At 35.0% G+C, this 20814-nt stretch overlaps 1 protein-coding gene across 2 annotated transcripts in view; it reads right to left on the minus strand.

Moving 5' to 3' along the window:
* Window positions 1-110: 110 nt before the first annotated feature.
* pod1 (coronin) overlaps window positions 111-20814 on the minus strand; it is a 37499-nt gene continuing 16795 nt past the window's right edge. For both annotated transcript variants that reach the window (XM_088275481.1, XM_088275480.1), the window contains 11 exons: window positions 20007-20204; window positions 18037-18134; window positions 17359-17472; window positions 15854-16069; window positions 14650-14918; window positions 13904-14025; window positions 12132-12270; window positions 10755-10961; window positions 8680-8815; window positions 7809-7936; window positions 111-6532 (listed from right to left, as the gene is read on the minus strand). In XM_088275481.1, the coding sequence (XP_088131607.1) occupies window positions 6440-6532; window positions 7809-7936; window positions 8680-8815; window positions 10755-10961; window positions 12132-12270; window positions 13904-14025; window positions 14650-14918; window positions 15854-16069; window positions 17359-17472; window positions 18037-18134; window positions 20007-20204 (1720 nt within the window). In that variant the 3' untranslated portion in view covers window positions 111-6439. The remainder of the gene's footprint in view (window positions 6533-7808; window positions 7937-8679; window positions 8816-10754; window positions 10962-12131; window positions 12271-13903; window positions 14026-14649; window positions 14919-15853; window positions 16070-17358; window positions 17473-18036; window positions 18135-20006; window positions 20205-20814) is intronic.

Genomic DNA, 20814 nt, shown 5'->3' on the forward strand with positions numbered 1-20814 from the left:
TATTTATTTTATTGATATCATAAGTAATAAGCTGATACAATATTAAATATTTAGTTTACGCATGTGCGAGATATATATAAGAAATAAAATCATTACAAGTTTCACTGTCATACATATATATATAATATATGTACTACATAAATAAATCAGAATATAATTATTAATAAGTCTTTTTATTGCACAATTTGGAGTATTTTTAAATAAATACAATCAGTAGGAATATACGGTGATCAAACAAAAAATTATTATAAAAAATATTTCAGGTTTACTGCGGGCATGTCCTTTAAATATAAAACTATAAAATGGCGTTCAATTAAATATGTTTGTGTCTTTAAAGCAAAGGATTAAAAAATATATAAGAATAATCGTATTTCCATACAAATAGAAACATGGCGTCTTTGTATCCTCATTTAATAATATTAGTTCAGAGCATCGGTCCAGATATAAAGAAATCAATAATATAATCTATTTTTAATTATGTTTTATTATACGCAATATTATGTATGATGTCTTTCAAATGAAGACATACCGATGTAGGAAACAAAATAAACAATTCATACTAAAAATAACCGTAGTTACTTTTAAGAATGAAACATACGTATAAGACCACTTTTGAGTTTATTAACAACTTCATGCTTTTGAACGAGCAGTGTCTGCGGATAGCGCATGTATTATAGAACGCCAATCCGAGCTCCCGTGTTTCCACTTCTTTGCGTTACATAAGAAAAACAACCAAATTTAGCTCGCCAATTGCCACTTGACGGTTTTTATCGGAATTTATTGGAAATACTTCAATAAATGACCAAATTTTATCTTTTTATTTTGATTGTTTTTTACTATTATTATAGTTAGACCTGTTTAAAGTTTTTTTTTATATTTTTCATTGCTTCAGTATTGTTTTTTTAAATGGACAAGTTTTAAACTATGTAAACTCTTTATACTTACAGTTCTATTTTTGTTTAAAAAAAACATGAGCAAGTGATTGATTTAAACAAAATGGGTATTTTCATTAATAAACCCAAAAGTGGTCTATCATAATATAATTAAATCATTGTATTGTTCAATAAAGTTAATGTCAAATCAATAAAATATTTTTTATGTACGTGTATAGTAATCAGCGCGTTTCTTGGTGTCATGATTTTGTTATGGTAAGATAAGACTTTAGCTTTTTAAATGAGTTTATGCAATATTACATTAACAATGGAGTTCTTGGTTTTAAATGTAACCAGTACGCAAAATAATCATGAAGAGGAGAAGGTGGACATGGTTGGGACATGTTCTTAGAATGCCACCTGAGAGCATTAACCCCTCGTGTCTCTTCTTCCAACCCCGAGGATTCCGGCGCCCCGGAAGGCCGCTGATGACCATTCGCCGACTATACTATACTATATAGATGCCGGACTGATTTGGGAGGAAGCCAAGGAGATGGCGCGTGACAGAGTGACTTGGAGACGTCTCGCGTTGGCCATATGCTCCACCTAGGGAGCGAACATGGAAAAAAGAAGAAGTACGCAAACTCTAAGGTTTCAAATGTTACTAGTCAAAGGGATACATAAAAAAGATAATTTTCTTTTATATGAAACAATTTTTCCATCAGCATAACATTCTATCTACTACATATATTTGAGTAAAAAAAATTATAGTGAGATCATTATTAGACTTAAATAATTATCGTGACTAAATTCATAGTATAAAATTTAGGTTTTTCGATGGTTATATTTGAATGTTTCTTTATACCTGGACCGAAACTTGAGATTAAAATTACGACCGTAAAAAAACTTACGCTACCTATGACCTAATTATATTATTAAGGATCTATAAAAATAGCCAAAATAAAGGCATTAAAATACTTTTGGACTAGAAATCAATAACACACAAAATATCATCAATTTCAATACATTACTCAACATCGCTACTTTAAAATATGCGCACAGTTCAATGAAAAGCTTACTTATTACATGTTATTTTCAAATAGATTATCGATTTGATTAGGAATCAATTACATAATGTTTTGTCACATTCATTATTGTATGGGAAAAATATTTATATTTGGGTGTTTAGTTGAAAAATCATAAATGATTGATTTTAAGTATTTTTGAACTAAACAAAAAGGCATCAAAATGAAGAGATTAAATTAATGTTTTCTTATGTCATACACACAAAAAATACTACTTTTATGAAAGTCATACAGTTTTAATGAAAAAATATCACAAGTGTATCTTTTATCATTTTGAAATTAAAATGGAAGCTTTTGGAATTTTTTTTTGTTTCTTTTTCTTTAATAATACATATCATGTATTGTAACCAATCCTATAAAACTTGGAATGAATAATTATATATTCGTGGAATGGATAACAAATATCTTATTTTTTTATCATAAATGACCATACAAATATGTAAAAATAAAGTGTACATTAAATTAACACTGCAAAAAGCAAAAACAAACACATACTTTTCTATACTGTCTTGATTTTTGGAAAATCCTGCATCTGAAAATACACCTTATTTCATATGATTCTGGTGACAACATGTTAATTGGCAATAGGTTTTTGTAAAATATTCGAAAATATTTTTTGTATTTTATGGTTTTATTTCATAAAATAGATAAATACAATAGTTGTATTTGTTTTTATATAATTTTATGGCAAATTATTGAGTTTTTTCCTTGTGTCTTGGATCGTCCTAAAAAATATGAATTTTTCCAGATTTTTCTGAGAATATTCCTATCATTATAATTTTTTTAGAAATTGGAATTTTGGAAAAATAAAAAAGTGTGTATAAAAATACAAATAAAATATAAGATACGAAAGCCTTATAAATTTCAAAAAGAAGGAAAATATATGTAATTTTATACATATTGCAAATTATAAATAAAATAGGAATGTTCAGGAACATTTCAACATAAAAACTAAGGAATCGTAAATTTCATTTAGCAAAATTGAAACTGTGCGCATAGTAGGATTTGTGTCAGATAAGTTAAAGACTACGCGTTACTACTAAAATGCAGTTTGTTGTCTAGCTCACTAACACATACAGAGTACTGTATACGTACACATACACAAGCATGCAGAGGTTGGTATATTGTCATGGTTACATAAAGATTTGTCGCCATATACGAAATTTACATTCTTGAAATGATGGATATTGAAATTTTCACTTTTAAAAACTAGTAACTCAATTCTGATGCTACTAAATCATCCTACTACTGACAAACAAAATGCCCAAAATATTGTCTGGTTCGATTTAATAATGTAAAGGGTATTTTCACGAGATATTATTCACAATCATTGTATTCATCCATCTCCTTCTTTTTTTATAACCATAAACAAATTAATAATAGAAGTATAATAATTTCTAAATTTCTGACAAGTGTGAACTCACATTGGGGTTACCATTCATCATGATATACCGCAACATAGCCGACAGGCAGTTTTTAAAATTATTATCCATCTTTTAGCAAAAATGTCCCAGCAAGATCTAAAATATAATTATAATAATAAAACCCTTATCCGCACCCCAATGGTGCATAGGGCACTGCGTCATATAAACGCAGTGTTATCTTGATGGTTTACACATGAAGGAAAGGTGATCAGCCCTCCGCTTCAGGTACCAGTCCAGGGTAATATTGAATAAATATGACAGTGAAAAAATCACTTATATTTATTTTACCCCCCTTGGGAATCGAACCCTGGACCTCCAGAACGGTAGCCGAGCGTGCTGACCATTACACTACGGAGGCGGACTATCTAAAATATGGCAACTTTAAATTATCTGGACACATAGTATTACATTTTGCAAATGCCTTTTTGTTCTTATTTCTGTCATACTACAAAATTTGGATATAAATTTTTTCTTATCATTAACAATCTTAGAATTTCGTGATAATACCCTCACACGGTGTTTTTACGCTGTGCCTATATACTGTTGTATATAAACTGATATGCATATAACACACTGTTGCACTGCAGCCGCCCTACCAATATCTAAAACTTAGACATCTTACATAAAAACTTATTAGCTTAGAAAGTACAAAAAAAAATTGAGCATTTCATTTTGTTGATTTTGAACATCTAAAGAATACTTGTTTTTTTTTTCAATATTAATATTTTAAGCCAGCAATAGGATAATTCTGGATGATATCAACACATCGCTCACTCCTTTCAAGAACGTCATAAATCAAAAATCGTCGATTTTCAGTTGTGCATGTTTTCGGAATGCTCAGAAAATGTACTATATCCCAGTAAAAGAGGCATATTTGTAACTTAATATTTACCTGCTACAGGGCAGAAAGTGTTGATTTTGCATTTTGAGGAAAAGGTATTGTTTAATTATTTTTTTAAATAAACTAAATATTTTTCAAATGGAGAAAAAACCTTCAGGTTTTACCTCAAAAGATCTGTTGCATAGTAAAAAGTTTAATAAGTGGCTTGATATTTATTTATAATACATTGCATTATATTTTTAAACTTTAAAAACGTTCTCCTGAAAAATCAAGTAATTTGATTTATGACGTTCTTGAAAGGAGTGAGCAACATGTGATTTTTTTTAATGCAATATAGAACATGAACATTGCGTAATACATGTGGTATTAATAAAAAACAATGTATATTTAAAAATAAAATAAAAATCTTGACTTGACTTGCATCGTTACGTCTACGTAAAATTTGACACACGTTGATTACACAGGCTGACAAATTTCAACATTCAAATCGTATTTTTACATCTGATACCAATTCTTATAATAATTGTCCATTTTTAATTGAATGACAAAAAAATTATTTTTGGCTACCATGTCAGGTTTTTAAAGAATGTGGGAAACGCGTATAAATGGGGTCTTCATATTGAAAAATGTAAATTCAGTCATATGAAATTTTGCTCTTTGGTCCGTGGCAATTACTCTTCAAAAATGAGTCATATATTCAATTTAAACGTACAATTGTATGCATCGGTTGTTAATATCATGCTTCATACCATAATCTTATCACTTTCTTGATGCGGATGGAGCCCCGCACCGGTAATCTCTAATTTTGAGTGACTTAATTCTTAACTGCAGAATCGAAATCTACAGTCCAAATAACATAAGAACATTGATCAAACCTAAAAATACGAAAATCATATAAGCCTGTGTAATTATTTAAAATTAAATTAATCGTAAGAAATAAATAGTTTTAAAAAAATTTGGAAATCAGAGAAATTTGCGTATCAAGTGTGGGAGAGGAAAAGCACGCAAAATCTACGATTTTGGCATTGGATTATCACATTTTGTCATGAAATTTTGTTATGGAAATAAACATGAATATGAAGATGAGTATTACGAATGGTTTCCGCTAGCAAAAAAATATTAATCTTAAAGATATATATTCCTATAACATTAATACATGAGCCTTTGCCATAAGGAAACTTACAAGTGGTACTTGATCAAAAGGTTACAGCCTAACTTACGCTATTAAATATTACGATATACATACATGATGACTTTTCTACCAAAAATACCACTCCGTTTGGCAGTAGATTATTAATTTTCATATCAAATATTAGAAAAAATACCTCAGTATGGGTACGGGTAGAAAATACTAGAGCGGGATAGTTTTATAGTCTTAAGTAATTGTTTGTAAAGCTCATAGAAAAGAGATGATGTATGGGGGTGAGACGGTACAAATCAAAATTATTATCGGTTGTAGGATCCAAAATATAGGCAAAATTGCTCGATAAAACAGTGTTCATACCGAATGCTGTAAATCAAAATGTGCTAAATCACTTTTTAGTTGAATCTTTAGATAAAAAATGCGCTGGTTGAAATGGCTTCCTTTTGACCACCGCATAAACCGCAATCTCTCTTTACTTTACAATTTTCTTCACAACTCCAATACACCCTTGTTAAAAAAATTATGTACCTTTTAGATCACGTTCTATCAACTTATCAAAAAAATAACACTTTTCATTCTTCGCTATAGAACATCATACTTCAGCAATTCCGGCCCAGTCCAAACGGCCAGACTATGGAATGAATTACCTCTTCATGTATAAAAAAAAACGAGTGTTGGGCAGCAGACTGTCTGAATATAATTAGAGTCGGGGTTGATGAAAAAACTGCATGACAATGATGTGTTAAGATGTGTTCTGTGAAAATTTGAGTTAGCACAATTCCGTTTACAGCATTTGATTAGTACTTCTGCGGATGAAACACTAAATGATTATTTGGATGTGTTATCGAGGATTGAAGATTAGGAAAATTGTGTTTTATTATTGCAGAATTTAGAATTAAAAGGTTGCAATTGAAGGATAAGTGGAAAAGTACTACTTGTATCGGTTTGGAATTGTAATGAGGATGGGTGGGGGGGAAGGTTTGGATGAACATTGGTATGGAAGAGATATAATTATCTAAGTAGAGATGAGTTCAGTAGATTGTTGAGCGCCGTATATAAGAGTTAGTCACTGTTCACTGATCCCATTCCGATTCATCCACTCCCTCCATGCTGTCCTGTTCTAGCTTGAGATTCACTTCCACTCTGGCAGCTAAAGAACGCTGGATCTGAAAATAAACATGGTTTTACTAAGAGCAAAAACACAAAACAATCATAGATATATCGCTCACTCCTTTCAAGAACGTCATAAATCAAAATACTTGATTTTTCAGGAGAACGTTTTTTAAGTTTAAAAATATAATATAATGTATTAAAAATAAATATCAAGCCACCTATTGAACTTTTTACTAAGCAACAGATCTTTTTAGGTAAAACCTGAAGGTTTTTTCTCCATTTGAAAAATATTTAGTATATTTAAAAAAACAATTAAATAAAACCTTTTCTTCAAAATGCAAAAACAACACTTTCTGCCCTGTAGCGGGTAAATATTAAGTTTAAAATATGCCGCTTTTGCTGGGATATAGTACATTTTCTGGGCATTCCAAAAACATGCACAACTGAAAATTGTCGATTTTTTATTTATGACGTTCTTGAAAGGAGTGAGCGATATATTAGACAACAGTGGCATATATAAATTAAACTGCGCCTGTGGCAGTTCATACATTGGTATGACTTCCAGGAAATTCTAAACAAGAATCAGGGAACATGAATTGTGTTAAAAGAAATAATAATTTTTCAGAATTCGCTAACCATTCAATAGATAATTATCTCAAATTTAACAATAGTAATGTAAAAATCCTAAAAACTATGAATATGAAAAGTCATAAACTGCAACATTTTGAAACAATATAAATTCATAAAAATTAATAATAAATCCATAATTAACTATATGAGTAAACCCTCCCTCCTACTGTCTATGTTCCCACTGATAAAAAATAGAAAATAAATAAAAATAAGAACCAGCTCCTACCCCCTCTTCATCCTTTAACATCCCAAGGACACAACTCAAAAATTTTGACTTACGTAAGGTATTTGAAAACGATGTGGAATGCATTAAAACACATGTCACAATAGATTTTAAGAAATAGTGGTTAAAAGTAAAACTTAGATTGAAAAATAATTGTCTGGTGAGATACAAACAGAGTCACATCACTCCACTACTTCACAAACTGCACTGTAAAATATTTAATATTACTGATAATTTTCTATTTTTCTTCAAATTAAGCAGACCAAAAATATGATATTAATCATTCATTATTGGGACCGACGGAGTTAAGGCAGCAGCAGGCACCTCGGTGGTTGGAGCGCTACGTGCAGCGCAGTCAAGGGATAACTGGAGAAGAGTCATTGCTTCCACAAGGGTCACAACCCTAAGAAATGAGGATCAAGACTGAGAAGAGATTGGGATTTTTTCAAAGCGTTGAATTGTATAGGGTGAATTACCTCGTCTTGTTTAGCTTTGGTCAGTCCCGCCATATCGGGGTTCCATCCCAGTCGGTTGTAGGGCCCCTTGGGCAGGGTGACGCTAGGAGGGGCCGCCACGGGGGTCTGGGGGGCCCCTGACTCTGACACTGTTAAAATAAATTATTACTAGTACACAAATTATGCATTTAAATTCTAATTACAATGTAAAAGTTATATTTTGATATTAACACATTGTTTGCGGGAAACCCTTTAAGCGTGTTTTACATACTGTTGGTAAAGAGCGGGAGATGCTTATAAGCTTTCTATTTGCTTACTTTTAGTAAGGTAGAGCGCGAGAGACCCCAAAAAACACTGTACAGATCGGAATTGGGTTTGTGGTTTCTTGTGATTTGTGATTCCGCCTCCGTAGTGTAATGGTCAGCACGCTCGGCTACCGTTCTGGAGGTCCCGGGTTCGATTCCCAAGGGGGGTAAAAATAAATATAAGTGATTTTTTCACTGTAATATTTATTCAATATTACCATGGACTGGTACCTGGAGCGGAGGGCTGATCACCTTTCCTTCATGTGTAAAACGATCATGATAACACTGCGTTTATAAGACACAGTGCCCTATGCACCATCGGGGTGCGGATAAGGGTTTTATTATTATTATTATACTGAGCATCAAGCGGCAGACTGTCTAGGTAGAATTAGGGTCGGGGTTGATGAAAAAACTGTCCGACAACAATATGTTAGTAATATGACTTTCAAATCAACATAGCATCGATTTGATGCGGTCCACTATACATTACTGGGTGCAGATAAACGTCAGTAGTAGTAATTTGAAATTGGTTTGTAGTAATCTGTTTAATTTTCTTTTTTACGTATGACTGTGGTAGCACAACTCACGTGAATCCATTCCCGGAGGCTTGAGGGAGATTCTCTTGGCGGGCTTGTCCACTCCGTTGAACCACTCGGCCGACGTCAGGGTAGGTTCCCAGTTCACAAGAGTCGGTGGGAACAAATCATCTTGGAACAGCTCGCTCTAAAATCATGCAAGGGTAGAGCGCAAGGAGTTAACATCTTCACTGTCCTTTCATATCAAAACCATTATACATAATAAAACAACAGCTATATAGTATTTTACACCTTTTTTTTCTCGTTTTATTTGACCAATGTCCAAGTATTGTCATTGACAACATCATCAGACAGGTTATGTTATATACACAACAAGGCAGGGGTTGAGTTTCTCCAGGGTATGCTTGGCTACAATAGATTAGAGACTAGAAGAAACGTGTATTTGATTACGCATTTTTATCGATTGCTGCGCGGTATGATCGATAATCCTGAAATTATCGGAAACATTGGTCTGTATGTTCCCGATAGTTACCTAAGACAGCATCGACATAAATTGTTTCACATTCCTATACACAGGACCCACCTGCCGATGGTTATGCCTGTAGGAAGAGCTACCGCTATGTTGAACAATATCTCATTGGATATTGATCTGTTCCGTGTATCTGAAGGAGTTTTCCAAAGCGGGATTCTTCTACACCTTAAGCAATAGTATTATTGCTTATTTTCTATTTTTGTTAATGTATACGATTTAAATTTAAGTTTTTAATGTGTATGTCAACTATAAATAAATGAATGGAATTGAATTGAGAACCATCATTTAGTATAATTTTTCTAAAAAAATTAATTTAAATGGAATGAATTTAAGCAGTGTATTAAAATAATAGCAGGTGGGGCAGCAGACCTACGCTGTGTATATATATTTTTTTATTGTGGGTGTACGCAAACTTTTAATGTGTCTAAATGTTTACACACTGATTAAAATTTTGCAAAAAAATATATTCCCCCACTATGGTACTTTCGAGAAAGGGTGTATAAGGGATGGTGTTGAAGTGCCGCCAGTGCGCAGTGTGACTATACTATACAATCAGTTAGTCTTTGAGTATGACGTAGTGGCTCAGGATTATATTCACACTCAATACTATGGCTGATTAATACTCAAACAAATAAGATTTCAAGAATCAAGATTCCATCATGTCGATACTGGCGGCGCTTCTGCTTTCCTTATACTTAGAGAAATTAGAGAAAAAAATAATTCATTCCTGAGCTGGTGTTTTCTTTGTCCCTCGTCATCACCGTGTATTTATTTATTGAATGGCTAATGCCTTTAACATGATTAATACATATATCGTTGTCGTACAGGAGAAAGTGACCAACTAACAAAACGTAAAATGTTCATTTAAGTCACTTATGCTTGGCAAGAAAATAAACATTAATGCAATTAGTCATTTTTAACAAGTCAATATATTATATTTCCAAGATTAAAATGCTTTGGGATTTTTTTTTCAGGGCAATATTAAGCTAGTAAGATACCAAATAGTCGATGATCACGTTTTTGTAAAAAATGCACTTGGTCACTTTCTCCTGTATGACTACGATATACAGTGTCTAATATAAAAATACACCAATAAAGAAACAAAAAGTCTTAAAAATAAAATAAAATAACAAATAGTAAGCACTAGTAAATACACATCTCCTCAACACACTATCAGCGAGCAGCGAGAGAGAGTGAAACACAACGTTTAAATTTATCCATTTTAACATGGAGAAGAAATGCTGAGAAAGTACAGACTTCAGGGTGGATAACAATATAATGTATGTCCAGTACCATTAGATGTTACAGTAACCAAAGGGTTAAAAACAATTTTTGGTAGAGTTAAAAACTCAGAAATAAGAAAAATCTGCGATGTCAAAGATGTTGTGCGATGGGGAAGAGAAAGGAGACGTTTCTGGAGAGATCATGTGAGAAGAGCGAATTCGGATCGAGTGGTGAGGGTGGCAGCGGACAGCAGCATAGGCGGGATCAGACCCCCAGGAAGACCACCTAAACGATGGAAGGATAGCTGGTCTTCTACCTCCCAGGAGCGACCCGAGAATGACAGAAGAAGAAGAATCTGAGTTTGGCCCACCTTGATCCTGGGCACGGTGAAGCTGAGCGGCTCGATGGTGGTGTTGGTGAGGCGCAGGCCGCGGGCGAACTCCACGCGCTGCACGGCGCAGGTGTTCTTGGGCAGCATGGCCAGCCCCTGGTGCAGCGACAGGCAGCGGTGGTGCGACAGCGCGCACAGGAAGGGCGGCTCCTGGGTCACCTCCAGGCAGTAGATAGTCGTGTCGCCCTGCCACATACCAACGCACAACTTAACTCTCTCCCACAATATGTGTAGTTACTTGTGAAAGGGATCCGAAATAGTGTCAATGAATAATGGTTGAGTGGAAATGCGATGACTGACCATTTTTTTTAAATGTCTTTGCACTGTTCCGTGTCTCTCTACTGTGCTGGTCGGGGTTGTGGGCGTCTGTGTACCGGCCAACGTCGAGTCGGAATCCGATCTAGCTGACTAATTGAACTAAATACTAATCCCTTTCACTGCCTACACTGGGGTACTTCTAGAAAATTTGGTGATGGACTTACAAGTCTTACTTTCTTGTATTTATTTAGGTTGGCAGTGACAGGTATATTGAAAGCTTTTAAATGTAAATTCACAGTAAAATCGGGATACAATTTTATATTGTTTCACATTTTCAATAAATTTCGCAACTTAGTTAAAAAAAAAATTGCTTAGCAAGAGCAGATCTGTCAGGAAGCCAAGATGCTTCTGTATCTGGGCATGCAGTGGGACAGCTTTCTCCCACATCAAGCCCTCATGTGAGGAATTAAGCTTTCCGGGAGTATGGACGTAATGAACGTTGGTGCGAATTTTCCTCAAAGACAAGAGATTCCCTATTATTGTCCCGACTGTAATGTGGACCTGTGTATTCCATGTTTTAAAATTTATCACACTATGGTTTATGAGATTCTCAAAAATATAGCTTGGATTTATAATTTTTTTTTAAGAAATGGGTCTAATGTATAACATTCTCGCAAATAATGCGTCTGATTTATGAAATTCTCACACACAGGATAGGAATCAACAAAGTATTAACCTGTCCGGGAGTATGGACGTAAATGAATGTCGGTGCGAATTTTCCTCAAAGGAGTATCGACGTTAATGAATGTCGAAGTCCGTCTGTCAGTTAGTATGATATAACTTGTATAGCAATGACATCTGTAGATATTTGTGTGTAATTTTGTCATAATTGAAAAATATTTCGAAAAGGTTTTTTTTTATTAAATTATTTTAACATAATTTCTATCTTCATAATATATCGATTTAAAGAGAAAAAAAAAATGTTAAAAGAACCGACTCCCCAAAGAAAGTTGGAAATCAATTTTTGTACTCAAGAAAAGTTTAAGGATTGCAACTATTCCTTTCCACACATGCCATAGATACATCATGTTCACATACCCTTCCAGTGAGGAATAAAGTAGAGCTGTCTTCATCATAGAAAGGCATCAGGATAGCTGGAGAAACGTCCAGCCCAATAGTGTTGAGCGGGGCCGACAGATCTGATGCATTGAAGACTGTTATCTGACGTTCCGAGACCCTATGAAATTGTATCACATTGAATCCTGAACTAAAAAATCAAATTGTACAAGAATACGAATGAATTTCAAACTAGCGAGAGCATATTACCTTGCATTCACAGATAATCAGTGGTGGGCAATAATATAAAGAAATTAATTTAAATAGTGACTTCTTTAAAATATGTCGTTACTTAATTTTATCACAGCAAATCATGCCAATTTTTTTAGTAAATTTTTCATAAACTTGGTTACGTATTGCATATTTTAAGCTCATGATATATTTGACATCAAAAATTTATTAATTGATTCAGCAGTCACTTAGTGATAAAATCTATCTATTTTTAATCAATGTTTTACTTAGTAAATAGCACTATTTAATTAGTTTTTGTTTAGTATAGATTTCTTCTTATGAGCTACTGTAATAGCTATATCTCAAGCTCTGTCGTCCAGGCAATCCCATTCCGCAGGGTGAAGTATATAGGTCAATTCTGAATGTAAAATTTTTAACTGATGTTTTATATTGTCCCTGATGATAAACCACAATTTTATTTTTGCACTCACAATAGCTTTATATGCCGCGATACTGTGACTTTTAGTTTTTATTTGAATGAATTTTGGAAATACTTTTTGAGATTGATTGAAGTAAATATCTAAACACACAACTCTATATTTGGTCATTAACTTCCCACACATTTTACCTTTTTTAACCCTACTGGCTTCAATAATTTCATTAATTGATTCAGCAGTCACTTTGTGGTAAAATCTATCCATTTTCAATTAATGTTTTACTTAGTAAATACCACTACATAGTGGTACATATTTACTAAGAAAACATTATTTAAAAATCAAAAATTTAAGCTGGGAAGAAATATTAATCAGGAAAAAGCCATTTCAATACAAGTACAAAAATTTTCTTGTTATGGCATAATTTTAGCTCATAATATATTTGACAATTTGACATAAAAAAATAAGTTGAAATGAAAAATTAACTGAGAAACAATAATGAATACCATCCCCAGAACACAACTTTGGTGGTTATTGTATATTTTTAGCTCCTGATATATTTGATAATTTGATATTAAATAGAAAAGCTATAAAGAAATAGAAACCGAGAAAAAGTAGCACTTACGCATTAGGTACATTCCTACAGATAATCCATCATCATATATTTCCGAACAAACAAGGTAAACGCAAAATTACATAACAGGTTGTGGATAAGGGTTAGATTTAACCTGCAAAAGCGAAAATTTTGGGTAGAAAAGGGACAAATTTGGTTTGTAAAAGGACAAATTTGATTTATAAACGGACAAATTTGGTTTGTAAAAGGACAAATTTGATTTGCAAAAGGACAAATTTGATTTGCAAAAGGACAAATTTGATTTATAAACGTACAAATTTGGTTTGTAAAAGGATACATTTGATTTGTAAAAGGACAAATGTGATTTGCAAAAGGACATATTGATTTGCAAAATGACAAATTTGATTTATAAACGGACAAATTTGGTTTGTAAAAGGATAAATTTGATTTGTAAAAGGACAAATTTGATTTGCAAAAGGACAAAATTGATTTGTAAAAGGACAAAATTTCATTTGTAAAAGGACAAATTTGGTTTGTGAAAGTTTTAATCAAGATGGGACTCTGGAGTCACTCACTTATCGAATCCGGTAACCACAATGTGAGTGCCGTTGAGAGCCCAAACTATTCTGGCACCGCGGCTTCCTACCGGACCCTTTCCTTCTCTGATGGGAGTGGTGGAAGATCGCGGCTTATAAACCTGTGACAACAACAACAACAAAAACATTACGACAAAGAAACACATAAAGCTACGTATGTACTATTTTCGTATTTTATTAACTACTACTACAACTACTATCATCACGCCGTTTCTCCGCAGGGGTAGGCAGAGAGGATGGAATGCTACACTTTTCTGTTCTGATATACTCCTTGCTTTCTTCACATCCATACATCTAGCCATACAAGCCCTCCGATTAAGCAGACTTTTGACACAACCAGATATTAGGTTCAGATTGATCTCTTCGTGCCAAGTATATCACTTAAACTTACCTTAGACAGGTTGTAAGCCCTGTAAATACTCAGAATTCCATATTCTGCTTCACTTATTCGATTTACATGCCCAATCTCAAAAAAATCCATCTTAATTTGATCGATAATGCTTATCTCAGCCTGAATTCTTTCTTTATTTCACCATTCGAACATCTAGCATTTCAACTGTATTCAGTCTCCTTTCGTGCTTTACTTTCATAGGGTTGGTACCAGAACTCCATTATTGAAAGCTAAAAATCGGTTTATTTTGTCCTAATTTTGGTAGATGGGTTCATTCCAATTTTGGTAGATCGAGATTTCAGTAGAGTTCTCAACTGTATGAAAGCGTGCTCACCCTAATCAGGCCGTCTTTGCTGACGGTGGCCAAGTGGGCGCCGCAGGGCGACCAGGCCAGCGCGAAGATCTGGTCCTTGTGGCCCTCGAGCAGGATCCTCTCCCGGGGCTGGTCCACGTCCACGGCGGCCAGGTCCCACAGCTTGACGGAGAGGTCGTGCGCGGCCGTGACCAGCACGTCGGACGCCGTCGGGTGGAAGCGGATCATGTAGATCTTGTCCGAGTGCGCCGCAAACTGGCGATTCGGCGAGTTGGTCGGCTCCGTGAGACCTGCGTCAGAAAGTTTTTTACATATTTATTTACCAACCATACATACTTCAGCAGTTACACTTGGATGGCTTGACTTGGCCAGAGTCTGTACACGACGGATTCTAAAATTCTAATTTATTTTGTTATTTTTTAATAAAAAGAGAAATATTTGTGTTTTCATTATTATTTATTCAAACCCTTATCCGCACCCTATGGTGCATAGGGCACTGCATCATATAAACGCAGTGTTATCTTGATCATTAACACATGAAGGAAAGGTGATCAGCCCTCCGCTCCAGTTACCAGCCCAGGGTTATATTGAATAAATGTTACAGTGAAAAAATCACTAATATTTATTTGACCCCCCCCTGGGAATCGAACCCGGGACTTCCAGTATGGTAGCCGAGCGTGCTGACCATTACACTACGGAGGCGGACAAAATGGCACTATGACAGGCGTCATTATTATTTACAAAAATATTTCAATTTCATACTGTCTGTGAGCCTAAGCGGCTCATTAGAAATAGGTATCAAATTGTGATATGAGTGGGTTCGAACCGAGAAACTCTGTCTCAAGAGTCAGTGACACTAACCACGGGACCAAAACCTGACTTTGGACACATTGCACGTGGCAGTGAGGATCGCCTGAAGAGGAAGAGAGGGAGAGGAATATCCTCCACACGATAGACCAATCAAGTTAAGACAGCAGCAGGCACCTCGGTGGTTGGAGCGCTGCGTACAGCGCAGTCAAGGGATAACAGGAGAAGAGTCATTGCTATTATCCTAGGCTCAACCAAGTTTCTCCAGGGTATGCATGGCTACAATAGTTTAGTGACTTGAAGGAATGTGCATTCGATTAGTCATTGCTCCGACAAGCGTCACAACCCTCAGTAATGAGGAGAAGAAGATATATCTAGATATATAAACATATAAATAAAATATTAAGATGTATCTCACCTCCCTCGGGAATGATCCATTCCCTAAGGATGCCATCGTCACAGGCGACAATGAGGCGCGCCCCGTTGAAGGGGTCCCACTGCCAGTCGCAGAGCGCGTTGGGGTGCAGCAGGGCAGGCGTGACCCCGTCCGCGAGCCTACCGGGTGCGGACAGCTCCAGCACGGCTACGCGCCCGCCACCACCGCCCAGGGGCACAGCCACCCTATCGGGATTGGCTGAAAACAGATAGTATTTTAATTCAATAAAGGGAAAAGGTCATCAATTTGAAATTATTAACTATTCAATGAAAATTATAAATAATTCATTTGAACCCTTATCCGCACCCCAATGGTGCATAGGGCTCTGCATCATATAAACGGAGTGTTATCTTGATCGTTAAAACACGAAGGAAAGGTGATCAGCCCTCCGCTTCAGGTACCAGTCCAAGGTAATATTAAATTAATATTAATAATAATAATAATAAAACCCTTATCCGCACCCCAATGGTGCATAGGGCACTGTGTCATATAAACGCAGTGTTATCTTGATTGTTTACACATGAAGGAAAGGTGATCAGCCCTCCGCTTCAGGTACCAGTCCATGGTAATATTAAATTAATATTAGAGTGAAAAAATCACTTATATTTATTAGACACTCCTCTAGGAATCGAACCCGGGACCTCCAGAACGGTAGTTGAGCGCGCTGACCATTACATGGATTATAAATAAAACATTTGTTTTATACCACTTGAGTAATATATTTTATTTTCCACGACTAGTTTCGTAGGCTACAGATGCTTCCATCTGCGGGTTTGAATATAAAACTGTGATTTATATAAAAATGAGAAAAACCCAAGTAAGATCTAAACATTCCCGTCCACTTAAAGAGGAAAACATTTTATGCATGTGTACTCCCAGTGCTCACATATGGATTCGAGATATTTACCCTAACAAAACGAATCATATATAAACTCCGGGTAACACAAAGAGCAATGGAGAGAAGGATGCTAAACATATCCCTTATGGACTTCCGAAACTAGTCATAACAATATAATACTCAAATGGTAAAAAACAATTATTAATTTACTTTAAAAGTATTATACAAAATAAATATTCTACAATCATTTTACAATATTTAATTCAATAATAAAATATACATATATATTTTTTTTAATTAAAAAAATAACTATCAAGAAAAATTATTTGATATAAATTTTCCAAAAATTAAAGGTTGGTGTTTTCAAACATTTAAGTAATTTACACTAAAAACTTGTACTCAATATACAGTACACCCCCATATAACACTCCTATATGTACCGCGTTATCGGAGGGGATGTTATAGGGAAATTAATGTTTTTAAATTGTATTTTAATTTTAAATGACTCATTACACTTTTTTTCTGCTAGTTGAAATGTAAAAATACAATTTAAAACATTAACCCTTTTAAAATTCAAAAGATAAAGGGGGTACCTATGTCAAAGTTGTAGGGGGGTTAACTGTATATGCTCTTTTTATTTTATACTCACCATGGAAACCATCACACTCCCCAGATATCTGGCGACTGATGTTTTTGATATTCTCAATGTGAGTGGATTTATGTCCCGGAGTCCCTTTCAAATGTCGAAACTTGGAAACTCGACCTAAATGGAATTTATAAATATATAAAAATTAATATTTCAAAATATTTTGCATTAGCTTGTCAGGATAAACAGTACATACGAGAGAGAACAGTACATATAGACAAACGTCTTGCTGTACACATATGGACAAAAGTAATTTTTTCTTTATTAGATTTAAGTTTTGTACTAACATTTCTTGGTGGAACCGCATTTTATACAATAAAATAACAACTATGCAATTTCTTCCACATGAATTTTATTTGACCAGTAACCGGGTTTCGTCGTAACCGGCATCATCAGACTGGTGGGAGGCTAGACAAATTTTATATTTTATACACAATAAGGCAGGAGTTGAAAACCATGATTTTATATAATATTTCTGACCAAATGAATTTAAATTGAATGAATTTTCTCTTTCTTTATATGTATATGTATTTCATCTGTACTTTTACTTGTTTCTGTCAGTTTGTTGTGTTCTCATTTAATTTATGAAAAACATTTATACGTACTTTATTGCATTTCATGTTATGTGTTTTTCATTGTTTGCGAACTATAAATAAATAAATAAATTTCTTTAAATGTTACCAAACACAGTGGATGTTCGTTTAGTAGAAGGATTAGGAACGGAAGCCCTCTTATCTTCCGGTTCAGGACTCCGTCTGGACTTCAGGGAATCACGTCTTCTGGAATACAAAATAACATAAGAAATGAATCCAATAAGAAGTAAAAAAATCCCATAGCAAAGATAATATAAAAAAAATGTATGCACAGATAATCATAATTAAATCTATAGTCATAATAAAATCAGGAGACGCTTATAAGCGTTCTATTTGCTTACTTTTGGTAGAGTGCGAGAGATGCCAAAACACATTGTACAGATCGGAATTGGGTTTGTGGTTACTTGTAAATAGTATACTTAGGTATTATTTTTTGACATCTCATCAAAGATGAAGAAGAATATGGAAGTCTGGGCATTTACGGGGCTTACGACCGTCATAGGCTGGTTTGAGTGATCACTTTACACACGTGTAACATTCACCAATTCTACCCATTATTGACAACCACACTACTCAAATTCTTGGAAGTTCTATATATATGAACCAATTTAGAAACCTTGTTCATGAAACCTTTACATCTCACCAATAGATGTCTCTAGTGAAGTTTTAGTGATTCATGAACAAGGTTTCTAAATTGGTTCATATATATAGAACTTCCAAGAATTTGAGTAGTGTGGTTGTCAATAATGGGTAGAATTGGTGAATGTTACACGTGTGTAAAGTGATCACCCAAACCAGCCTATGACGGTCGTAAGCCCCGTAAATGCCCAGACTTCCATATTCTTCTTCATCTTTGATGAGATGTCAAAAAATAATATGAAAATAACTCCTGTAATTGGAGATAATCCAGATTTTGTGAACAAGTATTTGGACACACTCAAAATGTTGTAAGTATACTTAGGGTCGGGCATCAGACTGTCCGAGTATGATTAGGATCGGGGTTGATGAAAAAACCGGCATGTATATAAAAACAAGCAAGCAATAGACTATACCACAGCCGCGTCTTCTATACGGCCGCCAGGTTTTCTACAGAAAGGTCTGTAAATGTTAAAGTATTTATGTAAATACACTATAAACACATATTAAGTGAATTGTGAGCATCTATAGTGGGGATATCCGAACGACTTACGAAAGTTTCACTAAAAAAAATAGGTAAAAAAATGTTTTATTTGTCAGTAATATTGTACTGTAAAATGATCCAGCACGGGACAACAAGGATGAATCTTGTAATTGAACAGCTTAGAGCAGTGGTTCTGAACCGTGTTGGAGGTACCGAACCCCACCAATTTCATATGCGCGTTCACCGAACCCTTAATTGGAAAAATGCATTGCTAGATTGATATATTCCTTTCAAATAATCTACAAGATCTATTAGATAAATGAATAAACCATATCGCTCACTCCTTTCAACAACGTCATAAATCATAAATCGTCAATTTTCAGTTGTGCATGTTTTCGGAATGCCCAGAAATGTACTATATCCCAGCAAAAGCAGCATATTTTTAACTTAATATTTACCCGCTACAGAGCAGAAAGTGTTGTTTTTTCATTTGAAGAAAAGTTATTGTTTAATTTATTTTTTTTATATAAACTGTATATTTTTCAAATGGAGAAAAAACCTTCAGGTTTTACCTAAAAAGATCTGTTGCACAGTAAAAATTTCAATAAGTGGCTTGATATTTATTTTTAATACATTGTATTATATTTTCAAACTTTAAAAACGTTCTCCTGAAAAATCAAGTTTTTTTATTTATGACGTTCTTGAAAGGAGTAAGCGATATGTCCCATCATTTTTCATAATATTTGATATATTCCTCTGAAAAAATATACTTGATGTATTGGATAAAGGAATATATCATACCTCATAATATCGTACACTAAGTCGGGTGTGCGTTTTGACCTCCGCCGAACCCTGGAGACTGACTCACCGAACCCCTGGGGTTCGACCGAACCCAGGTTAAGAACCACTGGCTTAGAGGTTAAAATATCGCCACTAACCTCAGAGGAGTGGGAGAACCGACTTCTGGGACAACGGGGACATTGGTGGTCTCCTGGACGCTGACGCTCCGGCCCTCGTACATGCGTCGCCTCTCCGCTATACTGCAGCGCTGGCTTCCCGAACGGTCAAACTTGCCGCCCGCGTCATCAAACGCGTCGTCAGCCACGCACGTGTCGGGGGTCTCCTTGGAATTAGATCTACAGAAGAAAAAAACCAATCAGCAAACGATAATAAGAACCACTTCTGAAAATGACCATATTGAAATATTGTTTATTTAACCTTTCCTGTAACTAGCAAGTTTTGAAAATAGGTGCCTGAGGCTAATACTGGGTAAAAAGTGGTATGAATTCGTCAGGTATGACGATGTGAGGAGAAGAACTCAACAGCCCCTCATACTGGAAGTTCTGAAGAGGAGAAGGTGGACATGGTTGGGACATTTCCTTAGAATGCCACCTGAGAGCACTAACCCCTCATGTCTCTTCTTCCAACCCCGAGGATTCCGGCGCCCCGGAAGGCCGCTGACGACCATTCACTGACTATACTCAGCGGAACTTCGAAACGCCGGACTGACCTGGGAGGAAGCCAAGGAGATGTCGCGTGACAGAGTGACTTGGAGACGTCTCGTGTTGGCCATATGCTCCACCTAGGGAGCAAATATGGAAAGAAGAAGAACCTTTCCTGTATTGATCACCTCAAAATTACACATGATCCGAAGCGGGGTAACAATAGATCCCAGTTCATATTTGTATGGAAATCGTATACTATCACGTATATAATCACTTGTTACTCAGAGTTACTAAGTCACAG

Source organism: Brachycentrus maculatus, unplaced genomic scaffold (assembly GCF_059751285.1).
Source record: "Brachycentrus maculatus isolate JH-2025_06_01 unplaced genomic scaffold, ASM5975128v1 h1tg000880l, whole genome shotgun sequence".
Taxonomy (NCBI): Eukaryota; Metazoa; Arthropoda; class Insecta; order Trichoptera; family Brachycentridae; genus Brachycentrus; species Brachycentrus maculatus.